Genomic DNA, 24,357 nt, shown 5'->3' with positions numbered 1-24,357 from the left:
CACAATAGTCCTCCACAGTCAAATGTGAACTCGCATTCAGGTGTGTCTTCATTCTGTTCCTCTTGCCCACAATTCCTAATGGATGCAATCCACCCTACTTGTTAAATATAATGTTTCACTCGAAAATGCATCACAATACGCAAGTTTAATGAGTTGATAATGCAATTTCATGTTGACCTAAAACATTATACATATTTTGCTTAGTTGTGGAAGCAACAGCAGATAATATTAGAAAAGGCCAGATTTATTAAACAGGGAAAATTAGTGTGAGAATGCAATCCCATAAAAGCAGCAATGAAATTCACCAAGGGCATTATAAATTAGTGTAGGTTGCAAACAAGCAAAGCTGATGATAATCAGGTATGGGTATTCTACTTTTTTGGCTGTTAAATAATGGTACAAATACCAGTAAACTGAATACTGCAAACCATAGTAAAACACATTGGTCAATTAATTTAAATATTCTCCTTCAACTGCTATCGTAATAGTCAGCCATGCCTTTTCATCAGTAATTCCTATAGTATGAGTTCTTCAGAAAGTTTGTTGTGTATTTAAATAAATCTGCTAAACCAAGCGTTCCTACCCCTATTTTTCTCTTTCTATAATTTTTTTTCCCCACAGGTCTGTCCTCTTTGCTAAACAACCCGGCTGCAAAGACCACCACAACTTCAAATTCTGAAAAGCAATTCTTAACCACGCCTATTACAGCAGAGACTCATACATCTCCAAAAGTCTTATCTACTCCATCTAGTCTCCCACTGGCTAGGGATCCCACCTCTCAAGGATGTGTGGCTCCTACGCCTATGCAGTCCAATATGGCGAATGAGAATATGTCTTCTCTCAACTTTACCTTGGACTCCAAGATTGATAACTTCCTCCAAGGACCCCCAGGACTGAAAGGTTTTAATTTGGGCTTTCCATCTGTTTTGACATGGCCTAAAGGAGCTGTTGATAGCCCTTCAGCGAGTGCAGAAAACCTGGGTGGAACCCCTGTAAGGGATGAAGCTGGTTCTACCCCAACGCAAGATGAAATTATGGATGTTCCTCAATCAGAGCTGTTCCCGTATCAGCAGGGGCAAACAGTGTCTATTTCTACAGCTTTGGATGCTAAATCAACTCGTTCACTTCCATCTTGGCAGGAACAAAATGCTCAGGCGGATCCACAAGCTCATATGGACATGCAACAGAAGACTGCACCAAAAAAAGACTCTGTGCCCTCTCTTGCTGAGGCAGAAGCTATGCGGCATCAACGCATCGAAGCAATGCGTTCCTCCTCTTTGTCCAGCAACCAGCAACCTTTAAGAGACAGTGTAGACGCCAAAGACAGATCCGATGTGATGCTTCAAAATCTGAGACAAAACCCCTTAATTCGTGATGTGGGACCAAATTCTAAAATGGTGGAAGGTAGCTATGCATATCGAGATGATCATGAGAAGCAAGTATTGGCCAGCTCTGATGCATTCGGTGCCGAGCCGTACCTTGCCAAAGAACCAAGACAAGATCTTTCTGCACCTAACTTCTTCACAACACCTCTGCCACCAATCCCAAATCTTCCTCCTCCACCACCACAAGACTTCATGCATCCATCATCTTCGAGAGCAAGTGGTCCCCATCCCACCAGAGATTTGCAGGAACCTTTCGGGGAAGCAGAACGAGGTGGTGTTGATGGATCGTATGCCCCAGCAAACTCTGATTATGAACACTTGTCTCACGAGGTTCCAAACACGAAGCCTTTCCATCCACACGGGGATGGGACCTCTCACTCTGCTCATGCACCGCACCTTGCTCCTAAAATCCCACCGAATGGTCAAGTGGACTACAACCACCGACATCCACCAAGAATACCTCTGCAGCACCCTCCAAGTGTACCCCATCACCACATTGGGTCTCCTACTTCAGTAAGGGGTTACCATGAAGCCTCAAGTCCTCCTCGACCTATACCTGAAGATCAATACTTTGACCCATACTACGAACAACCACCACGTAGCCCTTCTCCCCCACATTACGACATGCATCCAATTTCACCTCATGCACAAGGGCATTATCCTGAAGAAATCCCATCTCACTACCCAGAGCACAGGGTTCCTCCTCACTTGGAGCACAGGCACCCACCACCACACCATGTTCGTCCACCTCACCTTGGGCGCTATCCAGCTCCTAGGCCCCTTCGTAGGCCACCACCGATCCGTCATGAGCCGCCCTTTCCAAGGGGCAAGCGACCTGGCCCACAGTTTGGTGGACCTCCCAGATTCAGGGGCCCCTTTTATCCCCCTAAAAGACCCTTTTTGCCTCCGCATTACTAAAGTGCGTCTTTGCTCAGGTGTTAAGTGTATGTCACAGTGAGGAGGTACAGAAGTCCAAGTGCAGTTGGGTTAACAGCAAGACAAACATTGCTGTGGACAATGACACGAAGAGGATGGTGTTGAACACCTTTGCAAGATCACAATAGAGAAGTGCAAATTTATTTAAGTAAACGGGGCATGGAATCAGATCGCCAAAAACTCTTAAGCAAGATCTGTTCTTCTACAACAAGATGAAGTCAAGGAGCACTGGAGCAGAGAAATGGAAAGAATATCTGGCAAGGAATGCTGGGGGAATGAGATGGAATCTGAAGGCAGACAAAACAAGAGGTGGTTATTCTATTTCATTTCATTAATTCTTCTTTAATTTCTATAGTTTTTGTGTCTAGTTCTATGAAAAATCTAATTGAAAGGTTAATGTTCTTTCCCTTAGTTGGAATTTGTGTGCATGTATCTCACGCATATGTTTGGGAAAGAACTCAATGGATTTTTGGATCAACATTTAACTAAAGTTGATATGTAATATTTTTTTTTTACTTTCAAAGTTAAGTTCTGCTGATGATCAAGCTATATTGTTATGCAAAGCTAGTAGTTTTGATCTTATTTTGTACATGTAATTAAATGTAACCTAACAGGTAGTTAAACTTCATTATTGTTAATGGACAAACAGCAGTGTAGAGAAAAAGTAATCTTTACAATTTTGAGGTAAGGTCCTGAGGTGTACAGAAACGAGCCGTTTTTGCCAACAGTGGCAGAAGATGCAGAAGAAACGAAGTTGTCGGGCAGAATCATCATGGCCTCCCTCAGTTCCCTGAGGCTTTTACTGTACTAACATAAATAAAGATGTGTTTGGAAAAAACCACTGTGCCGGAGTGCAGTCTCGACCATGATGTCTTTTGAGTCTTTTCATCTAAGTTGCTTCAGTGATTGTTTTATTTGCTTTTTAGTTTCGCTAACACCTTTCATTCATCAATAAAATACGATCAACATTATACGCAGAGGTTTTATTGTAGCTAAATGGCTGGAACTCACATTTAACGCTTTTAACCACATTTAATGTAATTCTCAATTAGTTAGTGTTTGAATGGGTAAATATAGGCCATTTGTATTATAAAAACTGTAAAACCATGTAACTAAACTATACAATGCATAGCATGAGTTATTAGAAGTGTATACAGTAAATTCAAGTCAAATTTTCACATCCTCACAACAGTGCGTTCTGTGATCGATCCATTCCAGCTCCAATTCGGGTTTTCTCTTTCCATTGATCCTGGACTTCTCTTACATACTGGTCTGGTTTGCGATGAATATTTGCTTCATAATTACCCATGTTCATCTCACTTTAGGCTAATATTTGCAAAATTTTACTGTTTGAAATTTCAGTTTATATGGTTTAGACGGTTAGATTAAGATGCAAGTTTTTTGTCTGATCAAATAAGGACTTTATCAAGAGATGACTGGTCACTTCAGTTGTGTGGCAAATGTTGCATCTTTCTCTTGAATGAATGTAGCATAAAAGACAAGGAAGTAAAGTGAAGAAATTAAGGTCCAGCATGGTTCCACTTAATTTCATGTCACTCATGCTTGAGAATCAGCTGTAGCTGATACATTAGGCACAGGTGGATGTTTATGGAGTCAACTCCTTGAATCAGAACAGGGTAACATCTCACTTTAACAACATTTATAATAAAGTAAAAAGAGAAATCCTTCAGCCTTCAAATCGGTTGCATTTAGATGTTCGTTAGTTAATGGGCAGGATTTTCAAACAGTATCAAAAAATAAAACCAAACAAACAAAAAAAGCACAAAAGTAAAAAATTACGGGACATTTTGAAACCGTTTTTCCTCCGTTTATAGATCTTTCGTGTTTCAACATTCTTAAAGAGTAAAGGAAGCAAAGGCTACAGTTAGATATCTAATTCACTGTAAAACATGAAATACAGAAAAGCTAGCTAAAAACCAAATCAATGTTGCTTGATAAATTAAGTTGTCTTTTATAGTTAAGTCATAAATATTTATTGCTTATAATATTAAACTGATTAAAAGCATTAAATTGGCATTAAATTGCGAAAAGGCCCATTATAGCTAAACAGTTCAGAAACTGCATGAAACTTTCACATCCTCATTCAATCTAGCTCATGCATTTTCCTGTTCATTTCAGAGTAAATTTCATTTTCCTAAGAAAACAATGTTCTCAAGGCAAGAAAACAATTGGTGTTGAGCCAACTTTAAAGGTATAGTTCACCCAAAAATGTACATTTTTCCATCGTTTACTCTTCTCATGTTGTTCCAAACCTGTATGGGTTTTCTTCTGTTAAACATTAAAGAAGATATTTAGAAGAATATAGGTAACCAAATGCTGTTAGCAATTGGCTTAAATGTGTTTTTTTTTCTCTGTGCTATTGAAGTCAATGGCTATCAGCAACTGTTTGGTTACCCATAACATAAGAAAGAAGATTATACAGGTTTGGAATGACTTGAGGGTGAGTAAATGATGAACTATATCTTCATAGTTTTACACCAGGTGTTTTCATACTCTCTTTTGCCCTCTGAGATGTATCTTTCAGTACACCACCTGCTTTAGAGGTGTCATACAGTTGATCTCTCTGTAACTCGTGGACAAAGGCAGATGTGCATGAAGAGAAGGGTTTTGGATTACATGTAGAAACTGCCATCAGTAAAACATCTGATCTTAAGATCATTAATAGTTTCCAGCTATGCATGACTGGAGATTTGGTGGGACTAGGAATAATTAACAAACACATAAATCACGTTTTTGCAAATTAAAGTAATACTGAGCATTTTTACAGACTTGATGTGTACACTAAGAGACGTCATAATGGTCAAGTTATTGCATATTCCTTAATGGTTAAAAAAAATAAAAGTTAAATAAAGTGTTACACAAATCCAGAAATGTACAAATTTGTACACAAATCCTGAAATGTCAGAGCTTGGCACTGCATTACCATTCAAAACCAAAACCAGTCACCTCATGAATATGCAAAGTTGTTTTGAATTTCTAACGTATTGTTAAAATATAACGAGAGTTAAAAGTGAAGCCCTCCAATATGTTAGAATGTTATGTCTGATGTTATGTCAATCGTCGTCCTTAAATTTTTTAGTAAGACCGATTATGATACCTATAAGTATATAGATCCATAAATAATTGTATAAAATATTTCGTCGCAATAAATAAATAAATAAATAATAATAATAAGTTAATGAACAGGAAAATAAGATCGAGCCCATTGAACTTAATTATATGCAATTATATAATTAAACGCCCTGTCATTACAACACATTATTATGTATTAGATTTTAATTAATAGATAATATAAGCTGTCTAGAGTCATGTTTTTTTTTTATAGTAGTTCTAAATATGTAATATACCAGCCAGCACCGAATATGACATTTACCAGTGATCTTCTGAAGTTCATCAGCTCTCTCGTCCACTTATTTTACTTAACATAGGGCCATGCCCCCAAATGCTAAGAGCGCGTGCACGGCTCATTACAGTGGAACGTTTTCTAACGCGTCATGCAAAACTTTCCACAGAAGCGTGTGCGGCGTTGGACGTCATCCATCAAATTATCCGCCCTTGGAATACACAGTTCATACACTAGACATGACCTCGGTATCAAATATTAAAATAAACACTTTGCTCAAGTAACCAATGTCTTTGCTGTTCTTTGCATTTAATATAATTTTTAACAAAAATGTTTTCTCTTTTATTTATATATATATATATATATATATATATAAAAATGTGTGTGTGTGTGTGTGTATATATATATATATATAAAATACAAAATGTGAAGGAGCAGTACCCTTTGAAAAGACACTAATATGTAATTTTAATATGTATTTTAAAGCACCATTTTAGTGCAAATAAGGTACAAAGATTTTGTGTGTGTATGTATGTATATATATATATATATATATATATATATATATATATATATTAAAAACATAACCATATCGATTAATGCTTTATCTTTTTCCTTTGTGTTGTTTTAACCCAATCAACAGTTTGTTTTATTTTTCTCCCTCTGTCCATCCTCCATGTATTCAGATCTTCTGGTGAGGACTATCTCTGCCCAGCAACTGAGTGCTTGAGGGGACTTGCAATGCCCTTGTATCCCATCCGCTTGCAAATCAAGGTAAGCAGTTGCACAAAGCACACTCAGCATGTGTTAATTATCATTCATATTTGCAAGAAATGTAAATTATATCAGACTGTAAGTTCATGGCAAAGCAAGGCACTCCACTGTCAGTGGTTCGTTTTCTCTGGTAAAATGCACAAACTATTCCATATTGTCTTATGCTATGGACAGAATATAACGGTACCTTCTATTCACCTCAAGTAGTTTGAGGCCTTCAGGACAAATGCAACACACAGTGTAACGTTAGAGCTCTACCTCCCTCTGCTGGTACAAACTGATGTTAATAAGAGAGTACTTTATTGCTATATTGCTATAGGCAATTATCACAGGTCTCCTGGGTTCGTTTGCTCTCTTGTTAGAGGTATTTATTGAGGTTTCTGTTGTTCTTGTAATGATTATGCAGACAATATTGTGCGTACATATAAGACAAGGGAAAAATTACAATTTATTTTGTTTAATGGATGAGTGTATGACCAAATAGGCCTAGCGTAGTGTCTAATCCAGAACTGACAAATCGGGTGATTGCTCAAAAGAATGCACAACATAATGGTCAGGGTATATCAGTAGATGACCTTTATGTCGATTCACTTGAAGCGAGGTGGATGCAGCTGAGATGTGAAGGCCTTGGGTCACTTTATATGAATATACATGTATAAAATATAAAAGAAGCTACTCACAAATGATGAAAGTAGTTTGTTTATCATCTGGATTTCTTGGCTGTTGTTCAAAAAGCATTTTGAGCATCTGGGAGATTATATTGCATTGATCCTCCGGCATAATTGACACTGACTTTGACCACTGACAAGCTCTCAATGCTTACAAATTGGCAATACTGAAATAACCAGCAGATGTCGTGGTTAATTCAACTGTCTGGTATAACCAGTTGAGTCATCTGTGATTTTAAGTGCGTGCTCTTGTGTACGTAAATGCATCGTGCTTTGGGTCATATTAAATCGTTTTATTTAAAAAAAAAAAAATTCTCCTTAAGTGAGGTTATCAGAAAGATAATTTTTAAATATGAATTTGGGTCAAGGGTAAAAACAGCATTGGTGGATTTAGGGGCTCGTGGCAGATGGTTGCCAATCCCAGTAAATGAACACAAGTACACTAGTCTTTAATTTAGTTTACCCCAAAAGCCACACAACCAAAAAATATATAGGTTACTGAACGTTTAACAATTACAAATCAACTTGATGTCTCTGCGGATGTAAATCGAGCATACGGTTTGGGATGTGATCTATAATCTCCTAAAGGTTCATTTGATTTTATTTGGTAAGTAATTGAGAATGAATTAAAATTTATTCCCTGTCAGATTGCGCACCAAGATAGCGAAATTGCTCGACCACATAGCGAGGACATCACGTAGTTTACGTGGGCGTTAATTTGCGAGAAAACATGATTTGGCTCAATGTAGTTTCAGCACCGTGGTCAGAGCTCGACGAGAACAAAAGGCGGATTAGTGTCCTTGATATCAGGGACCGTCCAAATGTTACCTGCAAATCTAAAAAATGAACAATCAAATAAAGCGTAAGCGAACCGTAACCCTATTTATCTACAGTACGTTTCCTTTAAGTAAAATGTGTTCATTTGTTTGTTTTCAACAGTAAAACAAATCTTGGCATATTTTATGTTTGTTATAGACCATGGCTCTTCATGAAGGAATGTGTATTATTATTCATATAGTCTAATTATTCATCAGTCTACATATGATTATTCCATCCTCCTTTTTCTTTTTTTCCCTTTTTGTTTAATTTCATTTTTTTGCTAAATGTATTGATGTTATTTTTGGCAAACTTGTTTCCCTTGTACAACAATTCTTAAAACAAAAGAACATGGATCATACTGTAATTATAATACTGTACTCTATTCAGTTTAGCTGTGATGATCTGCAGTAATTGTGAGAATAATAAAATGATATAAGAATTATAAAACAAATTGTATCTTTTTTATGTATAAAGTTGCTATTACAAGACTTTGAGTCACATTAGAGTCAAATTTGAGCTATGCATTGAGTAATAAAATAATTGCAAGACATCTTGCAAGATATTTTGTGCAGATGCTAAATTGAGAAATAAAGGTGCGATAAGGAGAAAAACATGACTAGATTTTCTTTTTACCTCTATAGTATTTCAGTATATAAAAAGGGACAGCTGTTTCTATGTGACAGCGCCCAATGGCAATTTTGCGGCTACGCTCTTGTGAGGAAAATCTAGACGCTCCCTTAAGCCGAGTAAGCATCACGGTTTCCACACCCCGAGGGAGGACGGGAGATAGACAGGAGGGGGACACCGGCTTCCGACGTCAAAAGCTACGGAGTGTCAACACCGTGAATATAGGCTACAGCATTACAGTGCGTCTTTTTCACAGCCTCTGCATTAAAACGTGAGTGAAATTGACATTTTATTTGCATTTATACTTGTATTGATTCATGCATGTGTTCTAGTCAACAAGAGATATCTGAGAGGGCACAGAGAGACAAAACCAAGACGATTCAAGGGTGACAGATGCACGGATTTAGTTAAATGTACAGTGGCTGGCGTTCGAGCCACCCGCTCTCCATCATCTCTCTTTATCTGTGCACGTAGAATATCAGACCATGTTCTACAACCAGGCGGAAAGACAGCAAATAAACAAACATCCCCTTGGGATTAACAAAAGAGAGAGAAAGAGGGAAGGAAACGAGAGCGAATTTCGCCTTTGCACAAACACCAGAGAGCTCGTAAAATTTGAATGAACTTCTTTTAGTGCCTTTTGATTTAAAGGCGTGAAGTTGCATGGATAGTTGCATGTTTTTGTTCTCTGTCATGTATGTGCGTATGTGCAGTTGGTGTCGTGACAAAGAGCCACATACGCCTGAGCCTCCACTGTGGATTAAACAAAGAAGCTATCGGTCAATATTCATGCATTTTATTTTATTGCATTCACTTTTACATTTGCATACTCTCTTGCCAGAGCTCGTAACACACGTTTCTTTCTTTTACCATAGCATTTTAATCTCTTAAAATTAAAGATCGACTGATCACTCGAATAATAGGCTATTATGTGTTTTCGGTGACACTTGTACATAATTGTAGCTTGAATAATTATTATTTAAATGATATAATGCATTCATTCAAACAGCTCTTTAGTGTTTATTCAAACAGCTAACATGTTTATTTTTGAATATATATAGCTACTGCCAATCTGCAAAGCATTGTATGATGTTGAAATGTCAAAAAGCAAGCCAGCACTTATTATAATCCTTATTATCCTCCATAATATTATGCATTTAATTCAGCTGTATTCAAACTTTGTTGGGCAGATAATTTTTAATATAGGGATAATTTTTAATATAGGGCCAATATATCTTTTAACGTTATACTTTAAAAAAAAAACAAATTATATGATCTTCCATTGTGTGAGAATTGTTTGCCATTCAAAATCGACCGTCTTGGAAGAAGATATTGAGATTCTGGCAAGCTGAATGGCGATTGGAGGTCTTTCTTGTATTTATTTGCATATTGAATTGCGATTGGTCTGTCTTTCTTGCATCTAATTAAGTAAGCCATCAGATTGCAGAACAGATCATTTTGGTTCTCGGTAGCAAAGTGGGTTCAGAAAGTCAAAGAAAAGAGGTTGAGGGCCTTAAAATAAAACGTTTTACATTTAAGAACAAATGTAGTTGGTTTTAAAACGCTCACGAACAGAAATGACTTGTTACTTGTCACCTACTGTGCTATAAAACGAATTACTAGTTTTAAACTTTTTTTGGCTGCTTACAAGCACCACGTGTCCTTCTACAAACATAAATCTTGTTAAAGGAAGTTAGTATAAAGTGTTAGCGATTATTTTAAGTGTCTTGGTTTTAGCGTTATCTGTTCCTTGTTTGTTTTGTTTTTGTAATTCAGAGCTGTCACGGTTCAAAAATTTCCACCGGGACTCGTGTTTAACATCGCGACTCTTCCCCGCCGCTGAGCCGCTCTCCAGTGCTGAAACCCCGGGCGCAGCTGCCGCTCCGTCCCCTTAGGAAACGGTCCTAATGAAGGAGGCCGACGCCATCAAGCTCTTCATCGGCCAGATCCCGAGGAATCTGGAGGAGAAGGACCTGAAGCCAATCTTTGAGCAGTTTGGGAAGATCTATGAGCTCACGGTGATCAAGGACAAGTACACGGGAATGCACAAAGGTAATTAAACGAGATTGACGCGGCTCTATTGAACGGACAGTCTCTAGGGTGGGAGACTTATGGTGCTAGATGAGCTTCCTCTTCATATCTTAAGAGAAATGTCTAGTACATCTATGTCTAGTACATCTAGTGATGTCTTCTTCTCTTACAGTGGGATGTATACTGTGTTTTAATGTGTAGAATCTTTAACCTTTAGTTTGTAATAGCGTTCATTTCCTCTTATTTCCATTTGAGTTGGGTTCCAAAAGTCTAGCTTCCCGAGATAAACAAATCTATTCAAGCGAAAAATGCATCTTTGTGGTGCGAAAACAAATTGTTTAAAGTTTTCCCCACTTCTTAGTCACAGTTGTCATATCCTTTTATGTCCGCACAACACTGCTTGTTATTCATGCTCTGTCTAGGACTGGTAGATTTTTATTTTTACATCCCATGTTATATTCTTGCTCTTTCTTCAGGATGTGCGTTCTTGACGTACTGTGCGAGGGAGTCAGCCTTGAAGGCCCAGAATGCACTGCACGAGCAGAAGACATTGCCGGGGGTGAGTTGTCGCTGTTAATAATGTGAACGGGCTGTATAAAAAATAGATTTAAGTAAGACAAACACTTCCATTTGCCTATATATAGCAGACTACATATAGGATAAATCTTTTATCATAAAGCTCCTCTAACAAGGCTGAGGGATATGAAGTCATTTCTAAAAGTGGAAACAACACATTATGTGGTTCATGAGACAGGATGTGTGAAAATCTGTGTTGACGGAACAGACTTTAATTAGGTATGTAGGAGGGCACACTCCTTGAAGGCATCCTTGATCGTGTCGCTCTCAGAAGTCGTTGATTAGCTGTTAGGCCATCTGCCTTGCCAGCGCCGTGATGGGCAACCTGTAAATTCAGAAACCTCCAATCTCTACATCTTTTTAATGTTTTTTTTATGTTTTCATGCATAAATTACCTACTTTTTCAGATTTACCATATGTACAGGATCATTATGAGTGGTTTCGCGAGTCGAATGTACTCAACATCAACGTATAAAACTTGAGGATGAGATCATATGGTCTGTTTTGTGATTTAAAGGCAGGAACTAAAGGCATAGTTCTCCCAAAAAATGTAATTGTTTTCTTAATTTATTCCATTCCAAACCTCTATGACTTTCTGTCTTCTGTTGAACAAATATATTCTTAAGTAACCAACCAATTAAAGTTCCCATTAACTTCCATTCTATTTTTAGTCCATACAATGGGAACCAAAGCTGGAACATTCTTCAGAATATCTTCTTTTGTGAAGACAGTATTTTCCATTATTGGGTCGAATATCCCTTTAATACAACTATACGCTTAGTGCTCGCGTGGTGATGGTTTTTTTTCCCCAGGTTGATTAGACTTGGAGCAAGCAAACACACAGGGAATCTTTTGCTTCCCATCAAATTCTATTTAAGCGAGTTCAATTTTTCACTAGAGGAAGCTGCGCATTGTAAAAGATGAGACACGATGTGGACTGAGCGGTCAAACAGAAGCTTCTGGTGCTTCTGAACAGACTCTGAGCCAACTGTAAGTCCACCAGACGTAGGCTAATGAAGGGATATATGGCTTTATTGCTCTGTATGTCACATTACGTAACATCGAAAACTAGTATTAGAAGCGACAAAATTAAATCAAAGTGTGAGCAAAGTAAACCTCGTTCTGCCTTTTTTTTAGGGAATCAGTATAAGATTGTTTTTCCTTATGGGGAGTAACGTTATGCGCATGTGTGTTCGTGAGTAACTCCAGAACAAATCCCATTATTAGCATGACAGTAGTCTGACCTTTGCCGACCTCTCCAGGCGCAGATCAGCGGGTTCCCTGGCTTTAAATCCTCTCTCCTCCTTCTCGATCCCTCTATCCTTCTATTAGTCTACCCCCTCACCTAAGCCTGGTAAGACTGTGTTCAAACCTCCCCCATGAGGTACGACGGGAACCACATTATTAAGAACAACTGCCCCCCTTCTCCTACAGAGAAATCTGTTTCCTCTTTCTCGGTCTCTCTCTTTCTTATTTTCTTTTTTCACACACACGCAGACAGCCCAGCTGTGTGGCGTTATTACCAGTTCATGGCACCTGCCATTCAGAGCATGCTCCGCCCCCATCCTGTCAATCATAGAGAATCGCTCCAGCAACGCTGCGTGATTTGTGTTTAGAGTGTGTGTGCGGGTAAGATAGGAGTTGTAACCACGATGAGGGGAGAAAGACAGATAAGATAAGACAGAAATTGGCTTGGAACCTTCATTTCTCACCTTTTGTTTTTCTCTCTCAGGCTTTGTTCACACTACTCCCAATTCAGATTTGTTTTTCAGATTTTTCAGTTTGTGCCTTTTCATTTTGCAAGTGATGAAAACTTAACCGCTTGTTCAAATGTGGTAAGAAAAAGGATAGTTCACCCAAAAATGACAATTCTCCCATCATTTACGCACTCTCATGTCATTTCAAAACCTGTATGACTTTCTTTTTTCTGCAAAACACAAAAGATGTTTAGAAAACTGTCTCAAGGTTTTTTTGAAAGTTAATGAGAACCAATGAGAACTGCTTTGGATTCCTATGACTTCCATTAGTGTTTTTTACTATTATTTATTATAGTATTTGTTAACATTTTTATTTATATTTTCTTTTTCTTTTTTTCTGGTTTGTTTTAGTCATTTTGTCATGTGCTTGTGTCATTTTTATTTAAAATGTTTATATTAAGCTTTAATTTGTTAGTTTTTTTTTTTGTTAGTTTACCAAGGTTAGTTACCATTTCTTTCAATTAATTTCATTTTATTTTTATTTACGTTATTTCAATGAACAAAACTGACCTTTTAATAGCTTTAGTTTTAGTTGTAGTTTTAATTTACAACACTCTTTCATTGTATTTACAAAAATGCTTAAAACATTCTTCAAAACATCTTTTGTGTTCTGCAGATGAAAGAAGATTCAAAACACTTAAATGTGTGGGTTTTGTAAAAGTCATATTTCATGCATTTTTAGACTGTACGGTTTGTTTGGATGAGGAACAAATAACTGACAAAAACTGTCTAATATTCTAGTTTTGCTAAGGTTGAAACTGAATAAAAGATCAACTGAGAGCAGTGAATTGAATGGAGAGGTAAAGGAAGACAAGGGAGGAGGGGTTGAACAGATGGCATGGCTGGAGTGGCACCTGGCCTTATGTTTAATTTCAGGTGAGAGGCACGCAGTGATTGTAGACAGAGGAGGAGAATGGAGACCTGGAGTCCTCTTTCCCATGCCCTCTTCCTCCTCCCCCTCTTATCTTTCCCATCTCTCCATCTCTCACTCTCTGCCTATCATTGCCATCCCAACGTGTTTGCCTCAACTCTGTTTATCACATGGCCCCACAACAAAGCACCGGGCATCGTCCAAGACACTTCAGTCGTGCACGCATTCGTTTGCACTTTTAAATCCGGCACTGCATTCACATACATACCCTCGATCTACCGTTTCCTGTATTCACGCATTGGCCACATCTCAAATCGTATATTCCCTTTGGCCTTCTCTCAGTAACAACAGTAGCAAGTGAACTACAGGGCTAAAATACTGGCTGAATTTGAAACACTGTTGTTGTGTTGGCGGTTTATGCTAAAATGTGACTCAGCTGGATCCTATCTAACCTCAGTTAAGATAAACATCAGCTTTCACATAGAGTTTTTTTGTGCTTTAAGTTGTTTTATTTGCTGTTTCGGAAACATCTTTACTCTTACTCCTGCCTCAGCCATAAAAATTTTGACAAGAAAGCAAGACGTAGTCGATCAGCAGGACAGACCAGATTGCTTCTGTTTGCACTATTAATGTTGTTTATACAGTTATAATTTTGATTCAAAGCATCAAATTACACCCCATCTCTATTGAACTAGTACTTCCATTGGTTATTGATCGCAAAATGGCAGTTAAAATCTATCTATGCCATTTTGGCATTTTTGTGTTTGGGACAAGTTGTTGTGCGTCTGAACGCGTGTTTAGAAGAGCGTCTGTTGTGCCTTTGTTGTGGGGGAGGGGAGGGCAGGTGTTATCAGAGAGGGGGATGGAGTGTGTGAGAGCGAATGTCTGGATGTTTGTTTGTAGTTTAGTACAATGTGCTCATTCTGATTTCCGTCGTAAAATGTATAGTGCATCCAGAAAGTCAAATAAGATTGGTGGTTGTATACTTTCAAATATGTGTCACAGTGCACTACTTTTCACATTTAACTAATGGGTTCCTATGAACTTGTACATGTACGGGATGTACTTCGATAGAAATCCAAGTGGATTATGTGTGAGAAAGCATATGCAAACTCATATGATTACTTTTTTACACAAATGAAAGACAAGCGATCATTTCAGACCAACACAAACCCATGCGTCAAATGCGAAATTGCGTGCGCTCATATGCTTCCTTTCCAGAGCTGCGAGATTAAGTATATTTGACTTAGTGTCAGTGTCTATACTCACATCCAGACAGGATGAGTCCATTGTTTGGATGAATTGAAGGGTTACAGGGTTCGAGAGCGCAAAAGAGGGAGAGAGGTGAAAGTAGGTCTAATTAAAGAGAAATTGGACGGATATGTGAAAAGGGAGGAAAGATGGGGGGGGGGTGAATTGGGGGAAGGGGGGAAATGAAAGAAAATTTGACATAATGAGCCATGTGTGGCGGTGGTGGGGGGAGGGGCCACTGTTGAAAGGGGAGGCGGCGGACATCCACGGGCTTAAAGACAGACATCTGCTAGCATGAGTGTGTGTGTGTGCGCACATGTGTGTGGCCTTTGATGATTACACACTCCATGAGAGCAGAACTTAATCTGATGGACATCTATCCACTGTGCACAGCAGATTTTTTCACACCATTGAGACGCAAAATAAACTAGCTAATGGCCATTTTCTACTTTTGGCTGCAAATATTAGCTGCGCTTTTTATCATGTTTACATTTGTGGTAGTGTTCAGATGCTCAGACATTCGTTATAATAAAGTCACGAACAACAGATCCTCTTGGGTCCATCCTACTTCCTCTCTTGATTTGGTTGGTTTTGTCGTTTGCAACAAATCATGCAATCTTAAGAGCTGGTGTGCAGGTGGTAATCAGTCTTCTTTCTGAATGTGTCCCAGATCAATATTGTTGCTCAGGAAAACCCATAAAGGCACTAAATGATGAATATGGCATTTGCAGATTTCCTTATGAGTAATAAGGCCGTATCGAATTTTCAATTTGAAGTGCCCATGATGATTTTTTTGAAACATAAATAATATTCTGCACCTGTTTTTACCAGGCAAGTTGTGTTTCAAATGAAGAATATTCACGCTTTAATAATATTATGTGTCAAATACATAGGAATGAATGGTTGTCCCTTAGATTCCAATTTAAAAGTACACAGCTATCTACTGTAACTTTTTTTGTTTGTTCATTTGGTAACACTTTAGTATAGGACCAGTTCTCATTATTAACTAGTTGCTTATTAGCATGTCTATGAGAAACATATTAGCTGTTAATTAGTACTAGTAAAGTATTTATTCTACATGACCATATTGTACATCCCTAACCCTACGCAATACCTAAACTTAACAACTACCTTACTAACTATTAATAAGCAGCAAATAAGAGTTTATAGAGGCAAAAGATGTAGTTAATGGTTTGTTAATAGCAAGAATTGGACCTTAAAATAAAGTGTGACTGTTCATTTTTACAAACTGAGAACCAACTCCATCTAATCTATAAAGACTAGCAAGCAAACATGCATTATTTACTTTATGAAAAGAGTGTTGAAATCCATAGCTTTCCTCATCCACTTGGCATTTTGTTCCCATGGACAAAAATAAAGTAGCACCCCTATCTCAAACAATAGGACAGCATCACCGGTGTTGACGGCATGTTTGCGTGTTAGATATCAGCGTTATTGCTAGCATTACTCATATGAGGTCTGTTTGCTTGGCAAAAGCGAGGTTGTTTAAATGTGCTACATTTAGAATTTGGTATGCATATTGAGTTAGCAAGCCCAACCAATGCATATCTCAGTTTCTCAAGCAGTGCCATTTTCACATGTCACCCCCCCTCCACCCCTGTCCATCTTTCCCTGTTTAAGCAGGCGTCAACGCTGACAGTTTAAAGTCTGTGTTACCATTGTAATAGCCAGAGGTCTAGTGGATGACACATTTGAAACATGCTAATTAATTAGAGTTTATTGATTATCTCAAGAATAAAGATTTCAGGAGCTTTTATCGTCCAGGCGAGATGGTATTTCATTGTTTAAGGGTAATTGATGTGGCATTTCAAGCAGTATTACGTGGTATTTAAATGACTTTTCTCATTCTTTCTAGATTGTAAATACAAAACACAGCAAATATTTGAAAACCGCTTGTTTATATTAAATGTAAAATGTTGTGTTTGGGGATAAGAAATGTTAGTATGGATAAAAGTATGTTCTCTTTGACATGTTGAATGTGGATGAAAATACATATTTCTGTTGTAATGGTGTTAAAAAAATGGGAGATAGATAGAACGGCTGAAAGAATAAACTAGAGAAAAGGAGATTGGAAAGAAAGCGAGTGGAATATATTGGGGGTGGGGTAGCGTGCAGGTTGATTACGGTCGCAGGTCCTGTTGCCAGGAGACAGCTGGGACAAGGGATGCTGGGTTGCTAGGAAACCAGCTCAATGCGATGGCCAGCATTGCATGATGGGTACAGAGGCAAGATTGAGAATAGTCTTTGTGTAGATACACACCTAATTTAACATCTGCCAAATACACACACTGACAAGTCGCAAGAGAGATCCTCTTGAGCTTGAGTGCAATCACACACCCAGCCATTCTTTCCATGCACAGAGAAACTTGGGGAATATGAACAAACAGCATGCCTTGCAGGCATATATAGTGTGTGCGTGAATGAGTGAACATGAATTGTGATCTGATTTTTAAACTCTTATGAGTCACCGGCTTTCTGAATTTTGTGTGAATGGGAAAGGCAGATTTGGGTGTGTCTTCACAGTTTGTTTTAGATATATAAACATAGGTATTTTACAGGTCAAACATGGTGATGTATTTCTATATATGTTTGAGGCAATACATGGAGGGTGGCCGCAGGGTAAAATGTCAGTTGATTGAATAATCTATGGATTTAATATCCCATAATCCCACTGAAATCCCTGGCCTCAGATCAAGGCGGAGATTAAATGTGTATGCTCATGTCAGTGGAGTGTTCTTGCTGGCAGACGAACGCAGTGACTGTTATGACCTGTGCTTCTAATGGCATTTATGAAGAGATATTACATTAATATTTTCTATTTTTGTAAGCATACAATTGCATTTTCCTGCTGCAACACAGATGGAAGGATTACGTTTATACCACTGATCTATAATATAGAACTGGATTGCTCATGATGTCATGAAAGTGAAGCCGCCGCGCCACCATATTGGTAATCCCTAGTGTGCGTAAACGGTCTATTGAATTAATAGGAAATTGTATGATTTTACATCTCTGCTGTTAGGAATTAGTAAGATGGCGGATCGAACACTTCCGGTGGCTTCACTGTCTGTTGGCAGTTTAGTACGTGATGAGCGATCCAGTTATATATAGATCAGTGGTTTATACTGGTTTGTTTTACATTTTTCCATATATTAAAAAAGAGCACACATTTGGTGAGTCTCAGTTTCCTGGTGTTTTTAAAATCAGTTGTTGTACAGGTTAGGGTTTAGGATTTGCTTTATTAAAATGCACTTAGTTTTAATGTCAGTGGTGGTACTGCAATATAAAAACATCTGTTGGACATTTATGGACTGCATGAGATGTTCATCCTCAGGTTTAAAGGAAGGGCCTTATGTTTTCTGTGATGTGGAAAATGCAGACAGAATCGTGGAATCCAGACACAAAAATCACAGAATGTCACGGAATTTGCCAAATTTTGGATGGATACATCCATAGCAGGTCAAATCACTTGCATCAAATGCAACATGGACTATTATCTGTAAATATTAAGCTGTAAAAATACTATTTATATATGAATTTGCATGTTCTGCACATCTCTGTGTGAATGAATGGCACAAACATTATTTTATAAGGAATATTTACCAAAGAAAAATATTACCAGAATATATTTACCAGAAAAATTTAAATGCACAACACAGTATTTCTAAAAAAAAAAAAAAAACATTTCATATGACCTTAAAATTTTTATTTTTGGTAAACTTTTAATAAATTGTGTACATTTCATGATTTAAATGAATAAGATATGCTTTTTTTTCTTTTTTTTATGTAACCATTAAAGCTTATTCTTGGAAAAGAAAAAATGGGGAAAAATGTAATCCAGAAAAATGAAAACGGAATTTGGAAAGAATACAACTGATTTTAGGAAAACATAAAACAGATTTCATAGGGTCATGTGCAGCTTATACATTTATTTTTTACCTTTTTGCTGTTGTTTATGCTTATACATTTTTCTTGAAAATCTATGAAAAATGCCCTACTTTTTGTGTGGTTTTGAATAGTTAGTGGTGACATTTTTTTTATTTAACAAATAATTATTTTATATAACAATGATTCATTTAATTGATCAAAAGTGACAGTAAGACATTTACATAATTAAAAAGTGTTTATTTCAAATTAGTGCTGTTCTATTGAACACTGATAATAATAATAAATGTTTCTTAATCACCAAGATATTAGAATGATTTCTGAAGTTCGGTGTAATAATGCTGAAAATTCAGCTTTGACATCATATAAATAAATTAGATTTGATAATATATTCACATAGAAGTCAGTTTTTAGAATTTGTAATATTATTTCACATTACCTCCCTGAGAACCAGAAAAAAAGATTTGTGAATTAAGTATTGTTTCAAGTCATTACATAGTTTAGAGCATAAGAAAAAAAATGGAAAGAAATTTTTTTTTTTACAAATTGTATTCATATGTTATGCTGTTATCTGTAGAGGACACCAGAACTAAGTTTTTCTAAAAAATAAAATGCCATAAATAGACATGAAAAGGCAAAAACAATGGATTTTTTTTTTAATCACCAATAAATTTTTAGGTTTCAAGATTTTTTTTTTTTATGCCAAGCTTTGTATAAGGATGATAGAATATATATATATACCATTTTTTTATTTAATATGTGTGTAAAAATTCCATAAACTGGATTCCCATCAAACACAATATTATCTAAACACAGTATCTAGTTTGCATATTAATACGCTCTTGGGACAGTATGTGGGAAAAGAAGTGTAATAATGGGAGTAGTAATTGGCCAGAACGAGCCCTTTAATCATTAGTGTGGTTTGAGGAGTCTCTGGGTTCGATTGTGTGGAAGCCAACAGGTTTGTGTCACCCAGAAGAGGATGGAGAGTCTTCACCGTCTCTGTTGCTCTGGTAACCACAGCAGTTCCACCTGCTACTTTAGTCTCTCTCTCTCTCTCTCTCTCTCTCTCTCTCTCTCTGTCTCTCTCCGTTCTCATTAATTCCGATCCTTCCGTCGGCCTCTGTCTCACCATCACTACCTCACCCTCCCGTCGTCGTCCAGGGCAACCTTGTTTACCTGCTGGGTAGCTCGTCTCAACGTTGTCATGGAGACACAGGGTTGGTTACCGTGCCGACCTGAAGTGGCAGTGCCACGACTCTCTCTCTCTCTCTCTCTCTCTCTCTCTCGTCCCTTTGTACCTTTTTCTCCTCACCCTTTTCTTTTTGTTCTCTGCCGCTGTCTCTGTTTTTCCGTTCTGTAATCCTTGAAGCTCCGTGACTCGTCACAGTGCAAGGAAAGATGTGAACAAAGCTCCTCATGTGAAGCCTGTACCACCCAGTGTATCAGAACAGAAGTGATGCTTTCCAGTATTTTTTGGATTGATGTGCCATCTTCCTGTTGATGCATGCATGTTAAATGAGCGTGCGAGCTGTTCCTTTGTCTCAACCTTGATGTGAGTTGGCTCCTTTCCGAAAATGAAACTGAAATGGCACAGTCATTAACCTAATCCATTTTGCTGACCATTTCAAAGTGCTCATGCAGTCAACAGTTGGCCAGCAACCTGCTTTGTGTTATACACTCTCGAAAATAAAGGTTAATGTCATAGAAGAACCTTTGCATGTTTAACAGGAGGGCTTTATTTTTTCTCTGTTGATGGATATATATTAGGGGTGTAATGGTACACAAACATGATGGTTCGATATGCATCTCGGTTTTGATGTTACGGTTCAGTATGGTTTCAGTAGGATCAATGAACTAAACAAAAATATTTAAATTAACTTCTAAATTCAACAATTTCTGTTTATTGTTAAAAAATATTCATTAACACAGTGGCTGTCATAACTTGTTTCACAACATGTTTATTGAAACATACATTAAATAAATAAGACATCACAAACAGGTCGAGTCTAGACTTAATTTCTCTAGCAAACTAACGAGCTCAAGACACTGATGACTCGTCTGAGGTAAATGAAATGCTACTTGATGTTTTGTTTACAAGCTGTTTTATTGACATTTTATTTCTCACGTCACATCCAAGAGCATCAAAGCATCTCTTAATGCTTGAATGTCCTGGAAAAGTGGACATTAGTTCCTTATCAAAATATAATACTGGAAGTTTCCAGTGAAGTTTCACTCATGCAGTGGTTAAAGCAATGCTGATTTGTTCAGTACACATGCTTACCGAACTGAAAGACCCGTACATTTTCGTGTACCGTTATAATATATAAAACTTTAATGGAAAAGTTTTAATCTGTAACTTTGTAACTTTTAATCAATGTAATGCATCCTTTCTGAATAGAAGAGTTTAAAAAAAGAGAAACTTTTGATCAGTAGTGTATAGTCCAATATGGCAGATTAATGACGTCAAATGCCATTGACCCATATTTGAATGTACGTGAACTCCAGTTATATTTAACAAGATTTTCAGCAAATAATGGTTTGAATTTTAGGGGTCAAAGAAAAGTCCTTGCCTTAGAGTGACAGAAAACCATTAATCTACTTTGTGTATGAACTAAATTGGGAGCAGCTGCCCTCAATACAATGCTAAAATGCCCTCAAAAGTTATTTTTCCCCCCTGTATGCCGGTGTTTTCTGAAGATAAACAAAGCAATTTGGGCAAATCAGATTTGCGCGCTGCAAAACAAGCTCTTACAGCTGAGATCAGATTAGTAATCTCCAGAGGGAGTTGTTACACTAGGAAAGCAAAAGAACTGATCCAGAACAGACGTATAGTGGGTGTTGGAGATCTTTACAGTGCTTTACATTACTGCAGCAATCAATGAGACCTGCTTCATTAGTCATCCTGATAAACGTCCTTCTGTTTGTGTCCTTCTCTGCGAGTCGTGTAATATATTTTTGGCGTGCTGTGAAATAGTGGAAGTCATTATGTATGGTTTATACGGCTCTGTATGTATGGTGTGTGTGTGTGTGTGTGTGAGTGATTGCAAGCAAGTGCCTGATCAATACGGACCCCAGATGAGCAATCGCTGCTGGCCGGATAAAACAAGCGGTCTGAATTGGGCCGAAATGTCACCTGCTGCATAATTAACGTCTTTATGTTGATTAGAGCGATTGAGCTCACAGCTTGTCTCCTTGCCTCTCATCTAGTCCTTTACTAATTGTATTTATTTCAATTAGAGTTGCAGTGATTGAACAATTCCACGTAGAGTTGTGAAATCATTTAAATTATAATACTAATACTATCTACTGTTCATGCTAATCCATACTTTTTTTTCATTTCATGGTAAAACAAATTATTTAGCCCTAGCAATCATTTGATGTTTGTTTTTAAAGAATAAGAAAGATGTAATAGTTTGTTGTCAGATGTCTTTTACAGTTTAGCATTGTAGCAGTTGTGATCATAACTGTGAAACTGATATATCTGTAATTTTAAATATGTACACGTATATTCAATATTCATTCCAGGAAAACAAATGACATTTTTTTTAAATATAATTTTGCTCAGGTGTCTTGTTTTAATGCTGTTTTGATATTTTAACTGCTTAGGTATCTTGTTTTAATGCTGTTTTGATATTTTAACTAAAAACAAGACAAGGATATTAATGAAGAAATGAGTATATTAATCTAAAATTGTCAAAATGTTTCCCCTCCACCTAACCTTGGTTATATTTGTTCATATACTCTCATTTTCCTTGATTCTCCCCCTTTCTATTTTAATTTCCTCTCTCTCTCTCCCTTTCTATTTTCATGTTTCTTTTCCCTCTCATATCACCATCCCTCTTTCCCTCGGTGCCTCTTTCTCTTTTCTGTTTCACAAACCCAGAATCTCTCACCATATTAATCTGCGGTGCATCTGTAATCCAGATTAGCCAGCGAGCGTGCTTAATCCCATCACTTCCCCAATCCCGCGGGGGGGGGGGGGGGGGGGGGGTGTGCTTTTCCTGGTGCCCGAGAGAGAGAGAGAGATTAGGTGTGATGGGGAGAGAAAGAGCATAAAACTGATTCTTGATGAGAGATCAAAGTAGGCGAGAGAGAGATGGCGATTAGGCCTCAAATAGAGGCAAACAAGTACAAAGGCTACATGGAGAGAGCAGAGATAAATGGACGGAAATAAAACAGCAGCATAGCCAGTGTGGAGATCTTTCTTTTAATTGGAGAATATTGAGGCAGATCATGAGGTCATGAGATCTACATGTGCATAAACATTCATGATGTTCTGCAATAAAAGCACACACAAACACAAGAGGAAATGAAGGAGCTGGATAATAAAGTGCAGTTCATCATGTGCTCTGTTTCAGATGAACCGCCCCATTCAAGTGAAGCCAGCGGACAGTGAGGGCAGAGGAGGTATAACACACACACATATACACACATGGATGTCTATTTATCTTATATATATATATATACATATATATATATAAAAAGATAGACTTGATATTTTTTATATTTAAGAATGTCTTCAAAGGACAGTTTTGTCATGTTTTGCTCACTTACGAGAATAGTACAAATGCCAAAATGCATTAATAATTCAAGAATTCAACATTTTAAACCCATTAAATGGGTGTGGAATGAGTACAGACTGAATTAATCCTCTTTTATTGGATGAAAACAGCAACGCAATCCAAAATACAATGCAAATGGATCTTTCATCTTTATTCTGCATTGATACACAAACAAAACATGAGCTAGTGCTGTTGTGTTGCTCAGCAAGTGACAGTCCTCTAGGGCTCTCTAGTGGCCTTTGATGTTATCACACCATGACGCTTACACTTATGGAGTGACAAATATTGTCTGCGATGATTTGATGGTTATTACCACTTAAGAATGATGCATGATCTCACACAGCCATTTCTCTAATATATGTAAACTTATCATGATCTATCTTTCTGTGTGTAGACAGGAAGCTGTTTGTGGGGATGTTGGGGAAACAGCTGTCAGACACCGATGTCAGAAAAATGTTTGAGCCTTTCGGGAGTATAGAGGAGTGCACGGTACTCCGAGGGCCTGACGGAGCCAGCAAAGGTGCACAAACCACATTCGAATACGTGCACTTTGCGTTTCCCCAATTCCCCTGCAAGGAACAGTGTTAACCAGTTAATAATAACAATAATAGTATTTTTTATTAATTATTTTGCTTTATAATTTAATAGATATCTAATAACAATGAATCATTAATAATATTTATATTTTTGTAATATTTACTACTAATAATAAATATTATCATTATTATTGTATTTTTAATTTATCGCTTTATTTAATAATATATAATAATTAATTAACTTAAAATGTACTATTGTTATAATGAAAATAAAATAATAATAAAGAATAT

At 37.3% G+C, this 24,357-nt stretch overlaps 1 protein-coding gene across 5 annotated transcripts in view; it reads left to right on the top strand.

Moving 5' to 3' along the window:
- LOC132145149 (CUGBP Elav-like family member 3) overlaps positions 1-24,357 on the top strand; it is a 56,663-nt gene that overhangs the window by 24,785 nt on the left and 7,521 nt on the right. For 3 of the 5 annotated variants that reach the window (XM_059555927.1, XM_059555930.1, XM_059555929.1), the window contains exons 1-7: positions 2,318-2,630; positions 6,372-6,459; positions 8,588-8,844; positions 10,350-10,625; positions 11,081-11,163; positions 23,327-23,375; positions 23,925-24,050. In XM_059555927.1, coding sequence (XP_059411910.1) covers positions 10,481-10,625; positions 11,081-11,163; positions 23,327-23,375; positions 23,925-24,050 — 403 coding nt within the window. In that variant the 5' untranslated portion in view covers positions 2,318-2,630; positions 6,372-6,459; positions 8,588-8,844; positions 10,350-10,480. Of the gene's footprint in view, positions 1-621; positions 2,631-6,371; positions 6,460-8,587; positions 8,845-10,349; positions 10,626-11,080; positions 11,164-23,326; positions 23,376-23,924; positions 24,051-24,357 lie in introns of those variants that run through there. The other 2 variants (XM_059555925.1, XM_059555926.1) reach the window with 2 other exon arrangements.

The sequence above is a fragment of the Carassius carassius genome, chromosome 8, assembly GCF_963082965.1.
Source record: "Carassius carassius chromosome 8, fCarCar2.1, whole genome shotgun sequence".
NCBI lineage: Eukaryota > Metazoa > Chordata > Actinopteri > Cypriniformes > Cyprinidae > Carassius > Carassius carassius.
The sequence above is the reverse complement of the archived record's forward strand: the minus strand, read 5'-3'. Positions and strand labels throughout refer to the sequence as shown.